Genomic DNA, 24811 nt, shown 5'->3' with positions numbered 1-24811 from the left:
CCATCAAGTACCACAAACAACCAAAGTAACACAGTAACTCAGAAAGAAAATGAGGTCCATGGAAAACAAAGGCATAGCACACTGTGACTTAAATGACAGAGAATTCAAGATTGCAGTTTTAAAAAGAACTAAATCTATATATAAAAAGACTAAGCAACTGTCGCAACTGAAACAACCAAGTGGACGACCACCAGGCTGCCTGGAGTGACCAGGCCAGCAGGGGGCTTAGTGAGGGATGACCAAACTTCTGAGCAGAAGGCTGCGTGGGGCAACCAGGCCGACAGAGGGAGCAGTGAGGAGCAACCAACTGACAGAACAGCAGGTTGCATAGGGTAACCAGGCCAGCATTGGGGGGGGGGGGGGGGGGGGGAGTTAGGTGTAACCAGACTGGTGTGGGGGGGGGGCAGTTGGTTGGGGGTGACCAGGCCATTGGGGGGAGGGAGGGGCAGGCAGTTAGGGGTGATCAGACAGCCAGGCAGGCAGGCAGGTGAGCAATTAGGAGCCAGTGGTCCTGGATTGTGAGAGGGATGTCCAACTGCTGGTTTAGGCCTGATCCCTGTGAAGTGGCAATAGGACATCCTTTGAGGAGTCCCAGATTGAAGGGTGCAGGCTGGGCTGAGAGAAACCCCCCCACCCCCTCATCCCCCAGTGCATGAATTTCATGCACCAGGCCACTAGTAATGATAATACAGAGCTTATGTATCAGATACTGTTCTAGTTATTTAATTATCAGCTCTCTTATTCTGCTCTTCATGTTATATACAAACTCAATTTTAAAAAATGCTTATAGCCATTTTTTAGATGTCTTTGAGATGCCTTGGAGAATCTGATTACAACTGTAAACATCTCCAGTTAGTAAAACATACTATGCCATAACTCACATCCTGAAATATTCTTACATACAATATTAGCTAAACTCTATATAGAAGTGAAGTTTTCTGGAAGGTGCATGACACCCAAATTAATAATCACCTTACTCCTTTATTATGATTTTTATGACAAAATAGAAACCCAAATATTAAAATTTTCTTATTGTATTTTAACTTATATTTTAATAAATGCTTTGAATCTTTAAAAATAGGTTAACCCTCCCTCCCCCCTGCAAAATTATTCTCTATTCTTTTTGTTGTGGTTAATACTCATTCGAGGATATTTTTTTCCCCACTGATTTTTAGAGAGAGTGGGAAAGAGGGGGAGAAATACACATGAATGTGAAAGAGACACAGCAATTGGTTGCTGTCCTTGACCATAATTTAACCATTGAGCCAAACCAGCCAAAAAATGATTCTTGAGAAACAATTTAAATTTCCACCCAAAATACTGAATTCCTCAGTGCAGATTTATACCAACATTTGCACTTAAGCTATTAGGGAACATCAACAACTAAGTGAATTTGGAACCGGGGGGAGGGAGGGGGGCGCGGGGGGGGGGAGAAGAGAAAGAAAAGGAATAGGAGAAGTAAATGTAGGTAAATATATGGAAATATGGGAAAAAAATATTGTTAAATCTCAATTCCATGGTTTACTTACTAATTATAACTGTGCTTCAAGTATTCTAATTTTTTTTCCTAATATAAAAGCAAGCAAGTTCAGCATCACTATGCCCTATAATTTTTATGGAAATAATAGAAAAAATTTATACTAATTTTATAGTTAATTTCAAATATCTTATAAAAAGAGATGTTTTTGTATCATATCCAGTATGTTATTGCAAACAGAAGCAAAACTTAAACTCTGACACTTAAAGGTTTTCCACAGACTAGATGAATATGTGTATACATACACATGTATGTACATATATAAAATGTCATATGTGATTATATACACTGAGTGGCCAGATTATTATGATCTCTGAATGCATAATAATCTGGCCACTCAGTGTATATCCTATATAATAAAAGGCTAATATGCAAATTGTCCCCTCTACCAGAAGTTCAACTATTGAGTTAATCAGCACCCGAGGGTATTTTTCCCATTGCTTCTTACAGAGGGAAGTAGAAAGGGGGTTAGGGGGACAGAGATTGGCTACCTCTTGCACCTGCCCTGACTTGGATGGGAATTGAAACCTGCAACCCAGGTACATGCCCTTGACCCGGAATCAAACCTGTGACCCTTTGGGCCAATATTCTAACCACTGAGCACACAGACAAAGACAAATTTAGAAATACAACATTTGGCTAACAAAAAACACACTGTAAATTGGAGGTAAACTCTACTAGGAAGTATGAAATGGATTAGAGCTAAGCTGACCAAGAATCTGAAACACCGGCCTTCTGGAATAAGGCCAGTTATTTAATTTTCTGGATACTTGACATTTGTTTCTCCAAAAGAAATGAGGGGAGGAGAAGAATACTCTGTAAAACTAATCACAAAATAGAACTAAGCTGTTTCTGTAGGTAGACAGGCTGAATCTTGTAGGTATCCTAAGTTTGCACTATATGTATTATTGAATTATAATTATGTTACTGATATCTATAAAGAATATAGATATCAGTAATTTCTCAGAATAGATAATAAAATAATTATAGAATAATACATAACTGTAAACATAGTACTAAATGTTCTTATAAGGAAGACTAGTTTTCCAGTTTAATGCAAGTAAACTTCACTAGGGTTAACTAAAAATGGCATATGTTATTTGATTTTCAAAATGACTTTTATTTGAACTACCTTGAACAATATTAAATAACCTTCAAATGAGCATATATCATCAGTCTGTAAAAAAGGAAGCAACGTACGATAGAGCCAAAAGTACAACCACATCCTCCTAGTGCCAATTCTAATGCTCAGTTTTCCACCTTTCCCTAATGCAGTTCTAAGATTTACCAAGAACAGTGTACACATTTTCAGCTGTAACACAAAAGCAAGCTGAGTGCAGCAAAGTGCTGCTCTTATAAATCAGGAGAGATGCTCCCAGAGATGAGATAGATGGAAAAGCTGCCCTTAAAAGCAGTTACTGTTCATAAAGTAATGGACAGACTGAATACCATTATCTATTGATAAGTACTCTCACCTAAGGAAGAAAAAAAAAGGAATTTTAGGTAGTTCAGATTTATATGAACACTGAATACGGACTTACTGAGATTTATCTCTGCCATGAAATTTTCTTGTCATAGACTTACTTTTAAGTCTTTTAAACTATTTCTGAAAGACTTCTCATTAACAGGACTTTACCAGATTTAGATTTAATATGTTCACTAACTTCTTGCGAATTTTTGGACTGTGAAAATGAGAGGTTAACCAATCTCTCAAAAAGTATAAAGAGCATACTTCTTTTCCTACTTCATGGTTTTGGTATCATTAGTAAGTTTTCTTGAAAGCACCAATTATATTTGCTTTTAAATCATCATTAATGGTTATGCTGAGTTAAAATTATAAAACACCATTTTTCCCTTTCTAAAAATAAAAAAACTAAAATGAGAAGTAAAAGAGTTTCAAAAATATTAGTGCAAATACATTTGTAAATAATGCATCATTTCAATTTTAAAAAATCTTTAAATTTCTGCATCTCAAAATATTAATATTTTATCATAAAATTATAGTGTTTTCTTTTAAGCAAAAACTGAAAGCAACATAACTAAAACCAAAAACCAAGATATTTAAATTAGGAACTGTTAATAGATATGGTTAGCTGAAAAAACTAACGAGTATTAAAAGAATTATTACCCTCATTGGAAATTTTTAAAATAAATGATAATGAAAGTAAACTGAGATTAATATACACATCAATATTTTAAGAAGAAAAATGGAAGGTGCCCATTAAAAAACGTTGGCCAATATATAATAGCTCATAGACTTTTATATTATCTATTTGTCTTCTGCTGTATACTATTGAGGTGATTTTCCAGGGGCCTCAAGTTTCTGAACATGTGCAACCAGAGAAAACAGCAGCCTTTGCTCCAGGCCACTTTTTCAAGGACGTTCATGTAATGAACAGCCTCCGAAGAGACAGTGCCTCCCCCTGAAAGTGTCGAGACGCTCTGCAAAATAAATGCTTGTCTAACTATAATACTAAGCTGAACAACAGAAGTCAATACAAAATAATATGGAAAAGTAAAGTGTAATTGAAACATAAAATATATATAAAAAAGGAAATGCTTACAGTCTATTTCAGAAGATTAAGATTCCCTGCACTCAGGGTTTCTCTCCTCCAGCACATGTGGGGAGTACTTGGCCTTCTTCATGTTGCTCTGTGGGAACTGGGGTTCAGGGAGCTGGTACAAGAAAAGGCTGATGTACTGCTGTTTCTGAAATCTTTAAACCTTCTGCCAGAATCCATAAAATTGTGACAGCTAAATTCTTAGCTTGAAAGTAAAATAAAATCTCACACCTTTCACAGTTCTTAACATAGACTAGACACTGGTAGGCGCTGGGAAGACTGAAGGGAAGGTTAAAATCTCATACACAGAGATCTCAGTCTCTATCTCACTGCGATTATCTATCCATTAGGCACTTGATCAATTAAACTCCATATATTACATGAAATTGTGTTGTTGTTTTTTCAACCTTTGATTGAGTAAAGTGGAAGTGAAAAATTCTTTTATGTACATAGTATGGCTAATTATTAATTTCAACAGCTCCCACATCACATTTCTTCCTTGCCTGGAGGCAGATATTCCCGAGAGGCAATTACTTTTAACCATTTCTATTTTTGGTTACATAGGATGTTTTCTATATAATTCTAAATTAAATGTTGGTTAAGTTCTTTATTAACTTAATCTATTAAATTCTGCTAAGTAAGATAGTTGGTTCATTTATGCTACCTCCTACTTACTGTGTCTTTTTTTCCATTGAAAAAAAATAAGGTATAATTTTCATAAAGTAAAATATACTCCACTATACTTATGTTTGTCTTTTCCTGTTACATAAAAGAAATCATATAATGTGGTTTCTTTCATTTAGTATAAAGAATGATGAATGCTGTTGGGTGTAGCAATAGTTTGTGCCTTTTTTATTGCTGAGTAATATTTCATTTTGAGATTATAGAATAATTTGTTTATCCAACCACACACTGAAGGACATTTGGGCTGTTTCTAGTTTTTGGCAATTATGAATAAAGATAATATAAATAGGTTTTTGAATGGAGTTATGCTTTTATTTCAATTATATTAAAAATTATTAGTGATATAACTATCTCATACAGTATGTATAAATTTAACTTTATAAGAAATTGCCAAATGGCTTTTCAAAGAGGTTCTACCTCTTGGATTTCTTCTGGCAATGCATAAAACTTCAGGTCATTCTACATCCTCTTGAGCATTTGATATTGTCAGATTTTTTTTTCCCAATAGTCCAATTCTAATGGTAGTCACTGTAGTTTAAAATTGCATTTCCCCAGAAAGAGAGAGAGAGAGAGAAAGAGAGAGAGAGAGAGAGAAACACTTACCATCGTACCAAAAAAAAATTTAAGATACCTAGGAATAAACTTAACTAAGGAGGTAAAAGACCTGTACTCTGAAAACTATGGGACACTGAAAAAAGAGATAGAGGAAAAGATAAACAGATGGAAGAACGTACCGTGTTCATGGATTAGTAGAATCAACATCATTAAAATGTCCATATTACTCAAAGCAAACTATAGATTCAGTGCACTCCCCATTAAAATACCAACAGCATATTTCACAGACCTAGAATGAACTCTCCAAAAATTCATCTAGAATAAAATAAGACCCCCAAATAGCTGTAGCAATCCTGAGAAAGAAGAACAAAGTTGGTGGGATCTCAAAACCAGATATCAAGCTGTATTACAAAGCCACTGTTCTCAAAACTGCCTGGTATTGGCACAAGAATACACATATAGAATAATGGAATAGAATAGAGAACCCAGAAATTGACCCAAACCACTATGCCCAATTAATGTTCCACAAAGGAGGCAAGAACATAAATGGAATCAAGACAGTATCTTCAATAAATGGTGCTGGGAGAATTGACATATACATGCAAAAAAATGAAATTAGACCACCAACTTACACCATACACAACAATTAAACTCAAAATGGATAAAGGACTTACACACAAGAAGGGAAACTATAAAAATACTAGAGAAATCCACAGGCAGCAAAATCTGAGACATATGCCAAAGCAATTTCTTTACCGATACAGCTCTTAGAGCAATGAAAACTAAAGAAAAAATAAACAAATGGGACTACATAAAAAAAAAAAAGCTTCTGTACAACAACAACAAAAACCATCAACAAAACAACAAGAAAGCCCACTACATGGGAGAACATATTTGCCAATAAGGGTTTAATCTCCAACATTTATAGGGAATTCATACAACTTTACAAAAGGAAGATAACCCAATCAAAATATGGGCAATGGACCTAAATAGATACTTTTCCAAAGAAGATACATGGAAGGCCTAGAGACATATGAAAAACTGTTCAAAGTCACTAATTATCTGAGAGATGCAAATCAAAATGGCAATGCAGTACCATCTCACACCTGTCAGAATGACTATCATCAACAAATCAATAAACAGTAAGTGCTGGCGAGAATGTGGAGAAAAAGGAACCCTGGTGCACTGCTGGTGGGAATGCAGACTGGTGCAGCCACTGTGGAGAATAGTATGGCGTTTCCTCAAAAAACTAAAAATGGAACTGCCATTTGACCCAGTGATCCCACTTTTAGGAATATATCCAAAGAAACTAGAACACCAATCAGAAGGATATATGCACTCCTATGTTCATAATGGCACAATTTACCGTAGCTAAGATTTGGAAACAGCCTAAGTGCCCATCAGCAGATGAGTGGATTGAAAAACTGTGGTACATCTACACAATGGAATACTACGCTGCGGTAAATGGAATACTTACCATTTGCGACAGCATGGATGGAACTGGAGAACATTATGCTAAGCGAAATAAGTCAGTCAGAGAAAGATAAATATCATATGATCTCACTCATTTATGGAATATAATGAACAATATAAACTGAGAGAAACATCGCTCAGACCATCAAACCTCAGAGGAAAGTAGGGGAGTGTGGGAATAAGGGGGAGAGATTAACCAAAGGACTTGTATGCATGCATATAAGCCTAACCAATACACACAGACAACAGAGGGGTCGGGGGACAAAATGGGGCAATAAGGACATATATGGAATACCTTAATTAATAAAGGAAAAAACATACAAATTGCATATCCCTAATATCTAATGACAAATGTTTTTCTTCATGTGTTTATGATTCACATATTTCCTTTGATGAAATGTCTGTTCAATCTTTTGCATATTTAAAAACTTTTTATTATTGAGTTTGAGAGTTCTTTGCATCTTTATATGTCCTTGATACAAGTATTTTATCAAATATATGATTTGGAAATATTTCTTCTAATCTAAGGCTTATTTTATCATTCTCTTAACACTGTTTACAAAACAAAATTTTAACTTTGATAAAGTCTAATTTATCAATATGTTCTCCCAAGTGACATCCCAAACCCAAGCTCATTCAGATTTTCATGTTTTCTTTCGGAAGGTTTACATTTTACATTTGAAATAATATCTACTTCAAATTAATTTTTATGTAAGATGTGAGGTATGTGTCTATGACCTTCCCCTTCTCCTGGCATATGGACATTCCGTTGTTCTAGAACTACTTGTTGAAAGTACTATCCTTTCTCTATTGAATTGCCCTAGGAATTAACCTGTTGGCCATATATATGTGGGTCTAATTCAGTTGATCTTTATGTTTATCATTTTCCTAACACCACATTGTCTAGATTCCAGTATCTTTACTTATGTCTTGGAATCAGGTAACTGTACTTCCAATTTTTTTTTATTTTTTTCATCAGTATTTCAATATAAAGATCTTGTACATATTTTGAAAAATACATGAAAAAAAAAAAAACCCTCTATCTTTTTGGTACTATTGCATATGACACTTTAATTTTTTTTATTTTATTTTTTTTTTTTAGTTTCCAATTGTTCATTGGAAGAAATAGAATTGACTTTTGTGCATCGACTTAGAATCCCACCATCTATTAGTTATAATAGCATTTTGGTAGGTTCATTGAGGATTTTTTTTTTTTTTCATAAATCATCACATTGAGACTAGAGAAAGGTTTTTCTTATTTTCTAATCTGCTTTTTTTTTTTTTTTTTTTAATTTTCTTGCCTTTTTGTACTGGTTATAATTAGAGAACATATTTTGTATAGTGTCCGTTCATTTAAATTTGTAATGGATTTTTAAGCCCCCTAAATATGATCTATCCGAATTAATGTTTTTTTGTACATATGAAAAGCATGTGTGCTCACTGTTGTTGGGTGTAACAGTCTATAAATGTCAATTAGGTCAATCAGGATGGTTGACAGAGTTGCTTCAAGGCTTCTTCTATACACTCACTGATGTTCTTTCTGTCTCCTTGATCAATGAATTACTGAAAGAGGAGTGTGGAAGTCTCCAAATATGAGTGTGGATTTATTTAGTTGTCCTTTCAGGTCCTTCCACATTTACTTCATATATTTTAAAGCTATGTTGTGGGGGTATAGACATTTCAAATTTTGCTATCTTGTGGGTGAACTGACCTCTATGTTTTCTCTTCGGGGAGAGAGAATAAATGCAGGACTGCCCATTTTCTTTGGTTTTATCTTGTTCAGTTGCTGTCTTCTTAAGCTGAATACCAAGCTCATTCAAGGAGGAAGATGAAATGTGATCCCATAAATATATGTTTGTTTTAAAAGTATGTGATATCAGTTAAGTCACAATGTTCTCTCTTCTGGTCATCAAAATTTTGATATTTAACATCTAGGTAAGTATTTCTAAAAGTTGAAAGTATTTTTAAGTAGGTTTTTCTGAAATAAAAGCAGTTCCGTTGTTTTACTTTACATGCATTTTAGTGTTTTCCTTGACTTTCATTCAGTATTTTAACATACATTTTGACTATTTAAGATCTAATTTGCACTGATGCCAAAGTGCTACTGAGTATTTATCAAAATGTTTTACATGCATTTTTCATTCATCAACTTTCTGCCCTTTAGAACACAGTCCCCCAGTTGCTTCACTCTACTGAGATCCACTCAGTAAAGACATCAAATGAAAGCAATATACTATTTACAGCTTGCCCACATGCACTATACATCAGATAAAAAGTTGCGATGCAGGTCCAAAGGATGATTTGGAAATTACTAACCAGTTTCAACTAAGTAAGCAACCTACATATAGATCAAGAGTAAATGGAGGAATGCAAATGACTTAAAGCAAAGAGTGTACAAACATAATTATCACTATTAAATAAAAGCAATCTTCTCGGTAGACTTGATGATAGCCTGCGTTTTTTAAAAAAGTGATTCTTTACAATTGCTGGAAAAGCCTCTAATTCTTTTCTTCTCTATTCCCTATCATATTTGTTATCTACAGTTCGTGACCTTTCCCATGTCCAGAACACCATTCCCAGTCCATTTACTCTCAGCTAATGATCAGACTTCTCACCTTACAAAGAAGAGTAAGGTCAACTGATATGCTCCATCAACCTCCCTTTGTTCTATCTCTAAGCTTTTCTCTCTATTTACACAATGACTCTTTCTGTTACTGTCCTTTGTCCAAGTGTATCTCCCACAGTCTTCAATAAGATTACCCCTGTCATTGAGTGCCAATCTCCTCTCTCTGCACCCCACCAACACATACTCCAGTGTCTATTTCATACCCAACGTGTATGATAAGCCCACTTTTCAACATTTTTAAGGACCTACCAAGTGCCAGTCACTCAATTACTATGAGACAGGAAGTTAAATAAAAATCCATTCCTCCTTTTAGAAAATTCACAAACTTATGGGCAAGATAAATAGTTTAAAAAAGAATTACAGCTGAAACTGGTTTGGCTCAGTGGATAGAGCGTCAGCCTGCAGAGTGGAAGGTCCTGTGTTCAATTTCGGTCAAGGGCATGTACCTTGGTTGTGGGCACGTCCCCAGTAGGAGGTGTGCAGGAAGCAGCTGATCAATGATCCTTTCTCATCTGTGTTTCTAATTCTCTATCCCTCTCTCTTCCTCTCTGTGAAAAATCAATAATATATATATATTTTTTAAAAAGAATTACAATTGTTGTGATAAGAGCAAAGGCATGAACAGTGTAACCATGGTATAAAGGAAAAATAACAATGGTTACAGAGAAATTAAAAAAATATATATATATATACACACACACACACACAGATCTCTATCAAGCCTACTTTCTCTGATGGGTTTTCTTCTTTTTCTACAAATAGGCTCAGGTCTCCTCTAGTCTTAAACACACAAAACACCCATGACACTTAAACTAATATTGCTATCATTCACTTTTACTCATAGTCCACAAATCTAATCCACTGTTTTTTATTCTTTCATCTTTCAACTTGGTCTTGGTTTCCACCATTACATTGACACCTCTCATCAAATCCAAGTTGAGTAATCCACTCAACATATCACTTTTCTTTTCTGATACTCATAAGTCTCCCAGCTATGAAGGACTATTGTAGACTGTACCCTCTTCAAATTCTCTCCTTGCCTTTTGTGATAGTTTACTTCTCTAATGTATTACTTCTCCATTAGATGCCATTCAGTCTTCACATATCCCACTTCTTTCTGTAGCCTGACAAAGGGAAGCTTTAGCCAGAATTCCATTTCGAGATGTGATTTTTGACTGCCTACATCCTCTCTCTGCTATTTTGTTCTCCCTCTCTGGCACAGAAAATTTATGATAGTCAGTGCTATAGTAACCTGTGATTGAGAAAAATAATCATGAAGTTAGAAGGCCTGGCTTCAGTTTCTGATTCTACCACTGACTTACTATTTGTGTACCATGGGCATGTCACATCCTTTGATTCCATAAAAGAGAATGGCTTTCTAATTACTATTCCTTCCAATCCCACAATTCTAAAATTTTAACTGGAAAAAACACCAGATTTTTAGTTTTAATTTCTCTAATGCAGTACAAATCCACATTCTGTCTGCCATTTAAATGTTCCACCTTTAAAACTAATCTCTTTAATCAACTAGTTCTTTTAAGTTTTCCACTAACTTTTATGTACTTATGACCATTATTTTAAACTTGAAATCCTAATAATATTATGCACACACTGCCTTCTATTCATGCATTCATTCTCTCTTACTGATTCCCAACCCCCCTTCAAGTCCCAACTCAAAGAGAATCTCTTTCAGAAAGTGTCTCATGGCCTCTCCTGATGGTTATAGTACCCCACTTCTTCAGAAGACCCAAGATATTCTATGTATACAATAGTTCCCCCTCCCCACCACCACCAATTACCTGTGGTTTCAGTTACAGCAGTCAAAAGTGGTCTAAAAATAGAAAATTTCACCATCAACATAGTCTGCTCCTGACACCCAACCACCGACACTGTCATGGCTCCAAAAACCAAGACTACCCAAAGCAGATGATCCTCCTTTTGACGTATATTTGGAAGGTCAATAGCAGCCTAGGTTATGCCTATGTCATTCACCTCACTTCATCTTATCAGGTAGACATTTTATCAGCTCACATCATCACAAGAAGAAGGGTGAGTATAGTACAGTAAGATATTTTGGAAAAGAGAAAGAATCCACATTCACTTAATCTTCATTGCAGTATACTGTTATAATTACTCTATATTATTAGGTGTTATTGTTAACTAGAGGCCCGTTGCAGGAAGATTCCTGCAATAGGGCTTCCTGCTGCAGTGGCTGCCCCGCCTGCCTTCCTCCCTTCTCCCAGCCCCTCCTGCTTCCCTCCCTTCTACCCTGTCCCGCTTGCTTGCTTGCTTCTCTGCAGCTTTGCTCCCTTCTGCAGCGCTTGGCTTCTTTCTATGCTATCTTCAGTCTTCACTCTAGCCTGGACATGCAAAATAACTGCCATCTTAGTTGGGTTAATTTGCATACTCACCCTGATTGGCTGGAGGGGGTAGCAAAGGTGTAGTCAATTTGTATGTTTCTCTTTTATTAGGTAGGATTTCCCACTGGGCCTAATTTTATAAATTAAACTCTTTTGTAGGTAGGTATGTATAGGAAAAACCATAGTATTTACTGTAGGGTTTGATACTATCTGCGATTTCAGGCATCCACTGTGAGTCTTGGAACATATCCCCTGTAGGGAATGGGGTACTGCTGGACCCCTAACACTTGGCAAGCTTCCCTCCAGACTCTGGCTCTGATCCTCCTTTGCATCCCCCAACAGCACATGAGCATTGTCTTGTGCAGAGTACAGGAAACCTCTGAGATTTGAACTGAACTAACCTGAACTTTGGACACAACAGAAGCAGGAGCATTTTAGACTAATTACTTTCTTCCAGTAGAAATCTGTGTGGAAGGATACCTGGTGTAGGTGTTCCAGCTCTAAACTGAGAAAGCAGAAGCTCTTCTTGAACTCCTTCAAAATCCAAGTCAACTAAAAAGGACACTATAGACAGTAATCTTTGCAGTGTCACTAGTTTTTTAAAGTATATTTACTAAAAGGTATACTCCTAAATAGTTGGTTTTATATTGAAGCATTTTTAAAAATCTAAGTTGTTTACATCGAGACAATGTGTTTCATAGACCTAATGAACTATCATCAGAATTGGAGATTTATCATAGCAACAGTGATGTTTATCAGAACATTTAGCCAGCACACACTGCATCATCATCTGCTCTCACCTACATGCGGCATAGCAAACAATTTCCAAAATGAAATAAGATGTCATCAATTTTCAGCTTCATTAATAAGCTTCAGTACATTCCTCTAAAAACTGTTTCAATGCCCTCAATTGTGATAGCAAGACATATTAAGAGAGAAAAAAAGGTTTCCAGCTTCCTTATTACCAGGAAACATGAAAATGCAGCCTAGCAGATGAAAGAACCAGAATTTCCAAGCACTCTACACCAGAAAAGTCAAGGCTTTAGCTTAACTCACCTGGAAGGCAGGCTATCTGCGTGCGGCCTGACGGTGGTACACAGCATCGTTGCAAGGACGTTAAATGAAACTGAGAGGAACTGTCTGGCACCTCATTACCGAAGAGGCAGGGCAGACTCTGACCTACCTGGCTTATCCCTCCGGGAGAGATCTTGTACGACTGCAACTTCTGCTTCAGCAGCTCGGGATCACTGTGACGGAATGGGCACCCTGACAACAAAAAACAGGCCAGCACATCAACAAGGTTATTTACGTGGGACTTAGTACAAAGCCACACTCGAGAGACTGTCTAAGCTGCCCTTAATTGGCTAACAGCTTATTAATAAAAAAGTTAATTGCCCATGAGTGCAACTGTGTTCCTCTCTTTATCTAAATGACGGCTTCGCTGTACGGTTATCAGGGTACCACAGGCTCAAGAGTTACATAAAGCACTGCAGCACTCTCCGGCTCAGTTGCTCATTCACTGGGAAGAAACAGTTTTAATTGTGCTACTGGCTAATAAGCAGAGATAATCACAAAGTAGCTATAAAATAGTTTATCTAAAAACTTTATATTAGCACACATTTTTTCTAAAGAATTACTTAAAAGACATACTATCGGAGGAGGATAGTGTAGACAAAAAGAAAAATGTGCAAAGGCTAAGAAATATAAAAATTTTCAGATGTAAATTCCATACCCATTTCCCATTGTGTAGAAACAATATAAATTTAGATGAATCATGGATGGGAATGAGATGCATAAATAAGGAACCGTCTCATAGAAAAACAAATTATAGTAGATACATGACATCTCTAGGCTATTTCACGGGAATAATAAAGTTGGACTACTAAACATATTTGCCTAAACAAAAACACAAAAGAATTGAAATGTAAAAGCTGTGTTAGGCCAAAATCTAGAAAATTTTAGATATTTTAGTAAGAAACTGCAATGACAGGCCAAAATACTTAATTTGACATTTAATATAGGATGCCAGATAGTTTTTTTTCAGTCAGAGACATGATAGATCTATAAGTTAATTAGAGACAATTATGCATTTTTAACAATAGGAAATTGATTGGGACAAAAATAATGGAAAGGAGTCTACAGATGTGTTTCCCAAAAATCTTATCTCCAAATAAAAACACCCATGATAACATATGGACTCCTACTAATTATGAAATTTACAAAATGCATAGTATATACTTTATTCAGTTTAAAATCATAGTTATTTTTAGTACAAGGAAATGTCTTGAGAAGCTGTGTAGCACAGAGTTGAAAGTTTGGATCTGAGTTTAACAGTTATAAGCTAGGAGACTTAGGCAAATTTTGTATCTTTATGTTGACTCAGCTTCACTGTCTGTCAAGTGAGGGAAATACTCACTGAGCTCGTGTGGGAACAGACTATAAAGCTCTTATCTTACATGCTCCTGGTACATAGTAAACACACATAAAATCTGATAATGAACTTATGAAGAATCGCAATGAGAAAGACATGAGGGTGCATGTGGAATTTTTGGTTTAGTCCATAATTATTAAAGGACACCAAAAGAAAACATTAACTGAATTTCCCAAAGTACATCTGAAATAATGGCTGTACCTGTATGAAAGGTCAGAAAGGGCAAAGCCGAGAAGAAACTAAAGACTGCCAAGATATTAAATATCACATAAAAGTCTTTAAAAGTTATGTTCACTATAAGAAGAAAACAGAGGAACCAGATTACTAGAGAAGCTGATCTATGATAATAAAAGCATAACATGCTAATTAGACCAGGTTTTCTTCCAGACAAAGAAGCTGGGGCTGTCCGGGTCCCAGGTGCCACAGGGAAGCTGGTGCACGGCAGCTGGGGGAAAGAAGGCCTACTCTTGCACAAAGGGCCTCTAGAGTTACTATAACAGAGAACAGAAGTAAAACAGAGCTCAGCGTCTCCTACTTTGTTTCTATCTTCCACATCAGAGAGAATGATATTTACAATTGGAAAGAGTTGCACTAACGAGATAACTAAAGAAGAAGTGAATTCCTAAACAACTAACTCTGACTTCAGCTAAGTGTTTGACAAAGCTTTTGTGGAAGAGATGGATAAACATCATCCAGAATACAGTTACACCTACATGGGTTCATAACTGGTTGAACAATCCTTCCAGGCAGCGCCACTTAATGAAATAATGTGAACCTAGGGGACTAGTTAGCTTTGGAAGTAACAAAAAAAAAATAAAAGGACAGAGACTTCTGGCTTCCAGTCTAGCATGTAAGGAGCTTAGAAGTTGCCTCTCCATCCAAATAAGTAAAAAGCTGAACTGAAAAATCAGAAGCTGTTCTTGGGTCCATTTGAGAAGTGAGTCACTGGGCAAATCACTGTCCCCAAAACTGGAGAGAGGAGACACAGAGAATCTCAACTTACCAAGCAGAAATCCCTGTGGGAACTAAACACTAGGGTAAGAAAACTGAATCTGGACAGATTGCTCCAGTCTCCATGTGGTCAATTCTAAGGGTTAAAAACTCCAAGGAGACCCACTCGTGGGGGAAGACCACACTTTTGTAAGTTTAACATCCAGGAGCTCTACCAGATCTTCACAGTGAATAAGAGAGAGAATCCCCACATCCTCCTAACAGTGGGAGAGGAAAAGTAACCATTTTGAAAGAGCTATCTGTTCTTAACAAGGCCTGCCCGCAGGAAACACTATTTTATCAAAGCCTAAAATGCTGAGGGCTTTAACAAAGTCTAACCTACCTGGGGGGGGGGGGGGGGGGGGGGGGGGGGAGGAATACCCAATTCCAACAACTACATCCAACAACAGCTGATGACACATTCTTCTCAGCTCACACATAATAAAGCGCTCTGGCGAGGGATGCCAGTAGCGGGGAAAGCTATGCAAGTGCAGGGTAGGAGCTATCTGGGAACTCTGTACATTCTGCTCAATTTTGCTCTGAACCTAAAATTATTCTAAAAAAAAAAAAAGGAAGTTTCTTAATTTTAACAAAAGGACAGATAAATGTGCTTATAAATTATATGAAATCATTGAGTGTTTGCTAAGTATAATATTTTTAACTGATAGTTCAAAACAAACAGAATGGAATAAATAAAACCCAATTTATCAGGAGTAAGAAATATAAAATTCTGCATATAAACTAATAAAAGTAAACAAAATGTGTAACAAATGCTAGGATCTAGAAATTGACAGAAGAATCCCTGGGAGGAGTTTTTCTTGGCCAAGCTCCATGTAAATCGCCTGCCTGTTGTGGCGGCGAGGCAAAGCTCGAGGCTTTTTCAACAGGAGTATCTGGCCAATGGTTTTCAAAGTCCAGAAAACATAACAGTCATCCAGGGAACTTGTAAATACATCTGAGTTTATATATCTGAAGGTAGAGAATATGCCTTTCTAAAAGGTACGTTAAGTGATTGACAAGCGGTAAGACTCACTGGCTGTGTGCACCGCACTACCAGCACTGCTGCCTCTTCACCTATGAAATATATGAACACACAAGCATTTTTAAATGCTCTGTACTCATGCAACATCTTTCTTAAAATTCTCACTGTGGTTATAGATCTTTAATAACCTAAATGTGTATCTTTTTAAAGAGTTTCATTTAAGATGCTAAAACAAAATATGTTTTGACACATACATTGCAGTGAACTTTGGTAGTCTAGAATATTTACTAATATGGACTGTTAAACCATTCTCTGATATACCAAATGGGAAGCTTTTCAAGCTTTTCAATAGCTCAGAGAACTATTTTAGAAAAAAAATATTTTGAACTCAGCAATCTATAGAAAATAGTTTAACACAGATTTTTTATTTTTTAACCTACAACTCAGGCAAATGGATAGGTGCTTGATACCGTGACTTGCTCAATTCCTCACTTAATCTGTGTTTGTTAATCAGATGATGGTAATGAGAACAAAACACGTTTTTCCTTGATAGTCTTATGAAAATAGTGAATCTACTATTCTAAACTTTGAGGCATTCCATCTTCAAAGAGCTCTGAAGAACTTGTGTCAGTGTGCTAAGACTTGCAGGATGAGAGACACAGACAGATAGGCAGACAGACACGAGCAGGCGAGGGGGAAATTGAGAACAAAAGAGCCCGGTCCAGCAGCTGCGTGACGTTCTCTTGCCTGACCTAGTTCGGTGACAAGGCAAACAGACAGAAGAGTAATGGGGCTCGGGCTTGACACTGATGACTGGCATCTGCTGTAAACTGGTTCCTGTCAGCGATGCAAAACGCCATCACACTGTTTCAGCGTTTCCCACTGAGCTCCTGGGTTTCTGTACTTCGCAAGCATGTCAAGTGGAAGCACTTACCATGATAATCCCCTTGGCCTGGCGGATTGTTTAGAATAATCTTCAGGCAACTGAAAGGTGTATAGTCTGTCCTCTTGCCTTCCTTTCCGAAGCTGTGACGGATATTGTAAGAGTAGCCTTTATCAAACTGGTTGGAGGAAAAAGAAAGGAGAGACAAAAGTAAGCCAGTATTGTAGGAGAAGTGTCAGCAATCCGGCTAGGACCAAAGAGCAGAGAGGGATATTTCATAAAACAAATTCAGCATTCATGGGCAGATGTACATTCAGATCGCAACATCATTTGGGTCCCTTATGATACAAATAAAAATGTCTATGTTTTTGAGAATTACATGTATTAGGAGTTTTTTTCTTTTATTGCTGAGTAGTTTTCTTATTGATGGATACCTGGGCTACTCTAGTTTGGGGCTATTATCAATAAAGCTGCTATGAACATTCTGATAGATGATCTTGTGGACATATATTTTGATTTCTCTTCGATAAATACCTAGGAGTGGAATTGTTGCCAACTGTTTTTCCAGAGTTGCTGTATACCCCACCAGCTATGCATGTAGGGGGAAGTTCCAAATTCCCCCCCAAAACATGGTGTTTTTTTTAGTTAAAATGCTTTCCTAAGAAATGGGTAGTGATATTTCCTTTTACATTTCCATTATGACTAATACTGGTGGGTACTATTTCAAAGGTCTTTCTTGGTTAGTGATATGCCTTTTTTTTATTAAGTGTCTATTCAAATATTTTGCCCATTTAAAAAAACAAAACAGGATTGTCTTCTTTTAATTATTCCATTGTAAAAATTCTTCACATTTTCTGGACTCAAGCCCTTTGTTAGATACAGCAAACCTTGAAGTGGTCGGGTTCCAGACCACTGCAATAAAGAGTACATAGCAGTAAAGGTTCTCTTAATTTTTTTGCTGGTGAAGGGTCTTGTCTTCAGTTTGTAATAAATAGAACATCTATGAAGTGCAATAAAGTGAGGTATTCCTACATAGGTATTACAAATATTTTCACAGTGTATGGCTTGTCTATTTATCTTCTTGGTATTATCTACTAGTATATATATATATATATATGCCTAAGCAACCATTACGACCCATCACTATGATGCACACTGACTATCTGGGGGCAGACGCTTAACACAGGAGCTGCCCCCTGGTGGTCAATGTAGTCCCACAGCCAACTTCCCCTGGCTGGCCAATCTCCCACAGGGTACAGACACATCTTTACAAATGTATATTTTCTTTATTTAAAGGGCAAGTTTGTACTTTAATTTTAGGTAGCTAAGGGAGATAAAGTGTTTTTCCTGCATCTGCTGGTTCTCAAGTGCCTTTAGGTCAAAATAATCCCTATGCCAAAGCGGTGTATTTTGGGATGGCTTATTCTCTGGTACCCTTCAGCCCCATGGAATAAGCACCATTTCCAACACCATGTGTTGAAGACACTTTCCCTTCCTTACTAAATCACTTCGGTACACTTGTCAAATGTGACCATAAATGTGTGGGTCTGTTTGTGGATGCTGTATTGTACCAGGGATCTACATGTCTATCCTTCTGTCAGTGCCACACTGTCTTTTTTGTTTGTTCATTTTAGAGAGAGAGGAGAGGAGAGGAGAGGGGAGGGGAGGGGAGGGGAGGGGAGGGGAGGGGAGGGGAGGGGAGGGGAGGGAGAGAGATCATTATGAGAGAGAAACATCAATCTGTTGCCTCCGCAGACTCTCTGAACCAGAATCAAAGCCACAAACTGGGTGTGTACCCTGACTGGGAATCTACCTGCAACCTTTCTGTGTGCAGGACCATACTCCAGCCAACGGAGCCATGCAGCCAGGGCCCACACTGTCTTCATTACCAAGTCTTAGAGTTAAATCTCAAATTCAGATCATCTAAGACTGTAGGTCCTCCTGCTTTGTTCTTTTTCAAAATTGTTTGGGCTATTAGATGTCCTTGAATTTCCATATAAATTTCAGAATCAGCTTATTAACTTCTATTTTTAAAAAAGACTGCTGAAATTTCAATAATCAGTAGTTATGGCTTCACAACTATCTATCTGCCCATAAAATCTACAACCAGGAAAACAAAGGCATTTCAACCTAAAAACAACTTTCCAAAAAGAAGACAAACTTTCAAACCAACATTAAATTTCACCGGTGAAAACAAGAACATTTAGAAGTTCCAGCAAGCATCTTTTACAAACAACTTCTGTTTGTTTTGTAAATCATAAACATTAGCTGTAGTCAATCACTTTGTGCAAACTTTTGGGTCTGACGTGAATTTAAACAGATACAAGATTTCTGTATGTTCATCAGAAAACACTGAGAGAACTTCTGGGTCAGCTATTCTGTTGAAGTAATGGAAAGCTACTCTCCGGAAAGGACACAAGGCTAAATTAGTATTTTTTTCACCTCCCTCTGCTTTCCAATTTATTTACCCACTGTCTGTGTGTATAGAAGCCTAAAGTTTGGACCTTACTGAGCTTTCAGACTATCTGCATATCAAGAACACAAGTAGTCCTCTGGTTTTCAGACAGGCTAACTTTTGTAACATTGCAGAGAGGGAGCATTTTCTGTGACGTTTTTGAGAGAACACTTTCTAAGTGTCCCTACCCACAACTTAAAGGAACATCTCCAAGCAGTTACGTGGGAACTAAGAGAAGAGCACACTTGGCCATTTTGGCTCCTCCATCCTACTCCTTTCAGTGACAGGAAATGCCAGCAAGTCCACTCTGGTCAGAAGGTGGGTGAGTGGCAGTGTGTGACCTCCCAAATTAGTCCTGCCATCCCAGCTGTGGCACTGGCAAAGCACCATCTGTAAGTCTGCCAAAGTCAGCAGTGAATTATTTTCAAGGGCATGATATTACCAATGGAACTCAAGAAAAGTGAGAAAGCAGGCACACCTGTTTATTTTTCTCTTGTAAATCCATCTTTTGTCAGTCTAATTTACGGGCACCAGCTGGAGAACTTGAGTAGAAAAACAGAGTATTTTCCTCCCTTTTGGTTTTGTCCAAAAAGAGCAGGACATATGTTCTCCATCTTCACATCCTAATCCCCTCCCCTAGTCATGGAGAACATTTTCAGTTCTAGAATGAGATTTCCTTTCCCTCAAATTTCCCCGGGGGCAGGGTCTAGCTAAAATTTTTAAATAGTGATTAACCACTTGGTTAGAAAAGGAAATAGTGAAATGCCAAAACCCACCGAAAAAGTATTAAATAAAATGGTCGTATGTGATTAGATAAGATCATTGATTAAGCAGACCACTTTCATTGAAGCCAACAGATCAAAAGAAACATCAGCTGTGTATGAAAAAACTTGCCATATCGTCAGAGGAAAGTGGGGAGCTTTCTGTTCAGGATACCAGTGGCGTGTGGGCCAGTGGCTGTCGTTTCTCTTCTTCATGTTTCTCTTCTTCTTATGCTATAAAACTATACCCAGCACACTCAGAAAACAGGTCTGAGGGCCATCCGTGACTGGGGGCTGTGTGATCTACATCATTCTAACTATATCTATTAGGTCAGATATTAAATAAAGACTATCATTTATAAATTCTTAATGCAGAATTTAGTGCATATGCAATACTGTTATTAACAATAAAAATAAAGTAACAGTGATGTTCCAATACTAATAGCTTACGGTTCTACAGATCCTTAGCAGTGACAAAGTGATGATTCTTAGACCCTTTACTACTTGTAAGGTAGAGAAGTTAGGTATCCCTATTTTATAAAAGTGGAAATAGGTTTCAAGAGGTTAAGTGAATAGTTATTTCAATTACTTAAGAATAAGTAATCCTAGTGGAAACGATGGAGTTAAAATCTTAGTCTTCTGCTTTTTTAGAAAATGCTATAATAGTATAGATGGGAAAAAATAAATAAATACAGGCAACTGTCAGTTACCCAAGGCAAACCTTCAACTGTAGGCTGCTTCCCTGCTGTCACTCAGCTCCTTCAGGGACAGGTGAAAGTCAGAGCAAACCACAGTAAGACAAAATGATTCTGAGCCCAGTGAAAACCAGGGAAAGCTGTCTACTCCCAAAAGAAATGGTAAGTCTAACAAACCACTGGCAGATCATTTATTTGGTTTCTAATTTATCATAATTTTAGAATCACAAAAATGGCAAATTTGAAGTTACACATTTAAAATTAAAACAACTCCCACTAAACAGGGTTTGTGAATGCTTTCAAATTACTGGGCACACTGACTGGGTAGTCCTCCTCTATACTATTAGAGTTAGGGACATGGTCAGGAACTGAAAAACAAAGTCAGAGAAAAGAAAGTATAAAAAATGGAAAGAAGAATGCAGAACACACCATTGTTTATGTATTTAATCCTCACCCAAGGACATGGTTAGAGAGAGAGAAAGAGGGAGAAAGAGAGGGACATCAGTTGGTTGCCTTCCCTACACACACTCCCTGATTGGGGATCAAATCACAACCCAGGCATGTGCCCTAAGCAGGAATTCAACCAGCAACCTTTCAGAATATGGCACGATGCTCAACCAACCGAGCCACTCCAGTAGGACCGATCACTTATTTAACTGGCAACTCTATCTGGGGCTTTAGCAAATTTAGCTTCCTTATCAGAATCATGAGTTAAGAGCTGGAACGGGCTTTAGACATCGTCTAGCACAGCTATTATATATTACATAGAAAGCAAGGGCAAACCCTAAGTTGCAACATGAGTTGGGGAAGGAAGCCCTGTATTGCCTGTATCTAGCACTTCCATCCAGTCTGTAGCCCCAATGCTGAACACAAAGCCTAGCAAACCGTAGCTGCTCACTAAACATTTACGAGGGTCAACTGTTAAGAATATTTTTTTGGCTGAAACCAGTTTGGCTCAGTGGGTAGAGCGTTAGCCTGTGGACTGAAGGTTCCCAAGGATTCCGGTCAAGGGCATATACCTTGATTTCGGGCACATCCCCAGTGGGGGGTGTGCAAGAGGCAGCTGATTAATGATTCTCTCTCATCGATGTTTCTGACTCTATCCCTCTCTCTTCTTCTCTGTAAAAATCAATAAAATATATATATATTTTTTAAAGAATATTTTTTTTTGTAGTATGGTCACTGGCTTGTCCCTACCAGAGGACTGAAAGCTAATCTTATATTTATCACTCTGTTAACTTTCACTGACAAGACATTTAGTAGATTCCTATCACTAAGCACCATAATAACATATTACTTATATGGAGGCCTCAACAATTCAACCTGGGGAAATGGGCTGGAAGAGTTGTGTAGGTCACTTTAATTGGCTATCTGTTCAGCTACTGTCCCTGATATTAAGAAAAGGACATATCAGTGACAGAACTTTCAGTATCTCACCTGGGAAGCTTGTTTTAGAAAAGTGTTCTTTATTCATGGATAACAACATTGACATAACAGTGAAAATGTATTCAGATTCCAAATGAACTCTGCCTGAATTTGAAGACAGAGACCACAAACAGCCCTTCATTCCCTATAATGCATTTACTGAAATCACATGCTGAGAGCCTAAAGGACAATTTACAATAGTAACTCCCAAGAAGTGGTCAATGTAGTGACCACCTCGCTGGTAGGAAAAGAGCCAGCATAAAGCAGGCTCCACCAGAAAAATCGCAGGCGCTGGCTGCCGGAGGTGGGATGCTCTGGTCCAGAGTGAGCTGGCTCTGCTTGAACACAGTGGTCCTTTCACTCACTGAAAACAAGGAAGCCAACGGAAAGCATCGGCCAAGCCTCAAAGACTGCACAGAAGCACGCTGACCAGGGCTTCCAGTCACCAAGGAAAAGGTATAAGAATGGATTTTTACAAACATTTTGAAGTAAAAATTAAATGTAAATTTATTCAACTTCTGCTAGATTCACTTAATCCTATTTATTTCCCCCAGAATTTTTATGTCTTTCTCCCCCCTCCCCCCCTCCCCCCCGACTTGGCTTTTCTAGATTGCCATATCTGGCAACTTTAATCCACAGTGAGTATTTTCTATAACTAAATTCCTATTACAATGGAATTTTAAGAATCTAGCTTGATCATTAAAAAATGTTCCAAGGTACTACCTACAACTATTATATATATATATATATATATATATATATATATATATATATATATATATATTATATACACACACACACACACAAATATATACTCAAACACATATATACATATGCTGTATGTAATAAATTTAAGGTTTTGAAGAACTATCAGGATGATTACAAACATATAATCCCATACTCCTACAAATGTTAAATACTTAAATATTTTTTATTATAAACATTTAAATATTTACATATATATCGATACATTTCAATTATATATTTCTGAGTACATAAAGGTTCAGATTTATAATATATTCCTGGTGAATTATGTTTTATAAGCATATATTTGTCCTGCATAATAGTTTTCTCCTTGTACTGAATTTTGTTGATATTAGTGTTTTCAGTCCAGTTTTATTTTTATTACACCTGCAGATATTCCCCTACCCTCCTTTATGCTAATTTTTTGTATCAGAACATCTTGAATAAATTGCAAGTGGAGTAACTGGTTACCCATGACCTCCCTCTAGTGGTTACTCATAGCATATTAAAATAAACATTTTCCTATGAATGCCAGAAATGAACCAGATTCTCTACTAAAACAAACAAAACAACAACCATCTTTAGCACACTTTTAGCACCATCATAATTATAAAATGAGCTCCAAAATAACTCTAAAAATGAACTGCTAAAATAATTAATTTCCCCAACTCACCACAATATAGTGAGATATTTCACTTACTAAATAACATGTCATCTAGTCATCTAGGTTGGCTACATAAGAGATGACCAAAAGAGACAATTACATTAGATTTTAAAAGCTAGCAATAAATGGTAGACAAATGTATCATGCCCCGAAATGACAAATGGCATGAGATACAGTTTTAATTTACAGTGACAAGCCAACTTGTTCCTCTACAATAGTAGTTTCAACCTTCCTAATGCCATGACCCTTTAATATAGTTCCTCATGTTGTGGTGACCCCCAACCAAAAATTATTTTCGCTGCTACTTCATAACTAATTTGGCTATTGTTATGAATCATAATGTAAATAAATATCTGTGTTTTACAATGGTCTTGCAACCTACAGGTTGAGAACTGCTGCTGTAGAGCTTAAGACCATCGGAAAACACAGATATTTACATTATAATTCATTAACAGTATCAAAATTACAGTTATGAAGTAGCAACGAAAATAATTTTATGGTTGGGGGTCACCACAACATGAGGAACTGTATTAAAGGGTCGCAGCATTAGAAAGGTTGAAAACCCTGCTCTACAGTTTCAGGGATAAACTGAAGATCTGTTTGCTGCCTTCTGTCACAGGCGAGTGTTTTGTTTCTCTCCAAAGATTAGAAACCAATAGATTCCACTTGGTAAGACTACATTTCCTAAGGCTCCATCTGAAGAAGATCAAAAGAGGAATTCCCAAAATATATGTCAAGAATTAGAAAAGGTATGTGGGGTGAGAAAAGAGAATTTACAAGGTTTTTTGGAGAACAAGTTGATTCTAAGACCACGGCAGGGAAAACACAGCATGAGCTGGAGCATCTGGTGCTGCCGAGAGGACTTGATCAAAAAGAGGATGGGGCATGTCAAAAGGGTTCCAGGACCAACCGGAACGAGCTCTCAAAGGCCAAAGTTGAACAATTTGAGCAACAAAATAAACAATAGCACTGAATGGAATGTTTA

General features: G+C 37.1%; 1 protein-coding gene across 4 annotated transcripts in view; it reads right to left on the bottom strand.

The window, feature by feature from the left end:
- Positions 1 to 24811, bottom strand: part of PRIM2 (DNA primase subunit 2) — a 271748-nt gene that overhangs the window by 16924 nt on the left and 230013 nt on the right. For all 4 annotated transcript variants that reach the window (XM_084889130.1, XM_084889131.1, XM_084889129.1 and 1 more), the window contains exons 11-12: positions 17134 to 17260; positions 12980 to 13062 (exon numbers count right to left, since the gene is read on the bottom strand). In XM_084889130.1, the coding sequence (XP_084745256.1) occupies positions 12980 to 13062; positions 17134 to 17260 (210 nt within the window). The remainder of the gene's footprint in view (positions 1 to 12979; positions 13063 to 17133; positions 17261 to 24811) is intronic.

This window comes from Pipistrellus hanaki (genome assembly GCF_964339955.1).
Source record: "Pipistrellus hanaki genome assembly, chromosome: 7".
NCBI lineage: Eukaryota > Metazoa > Chordata > Mammalia > Chiroptera > Vespertilionidae > Pipistrellus > Pipistrellus hanaki.
Note: the sequence above shows the minus strand (reverse complement) of the source record. Positions and strands in the feature narration are given on the sequence as shown.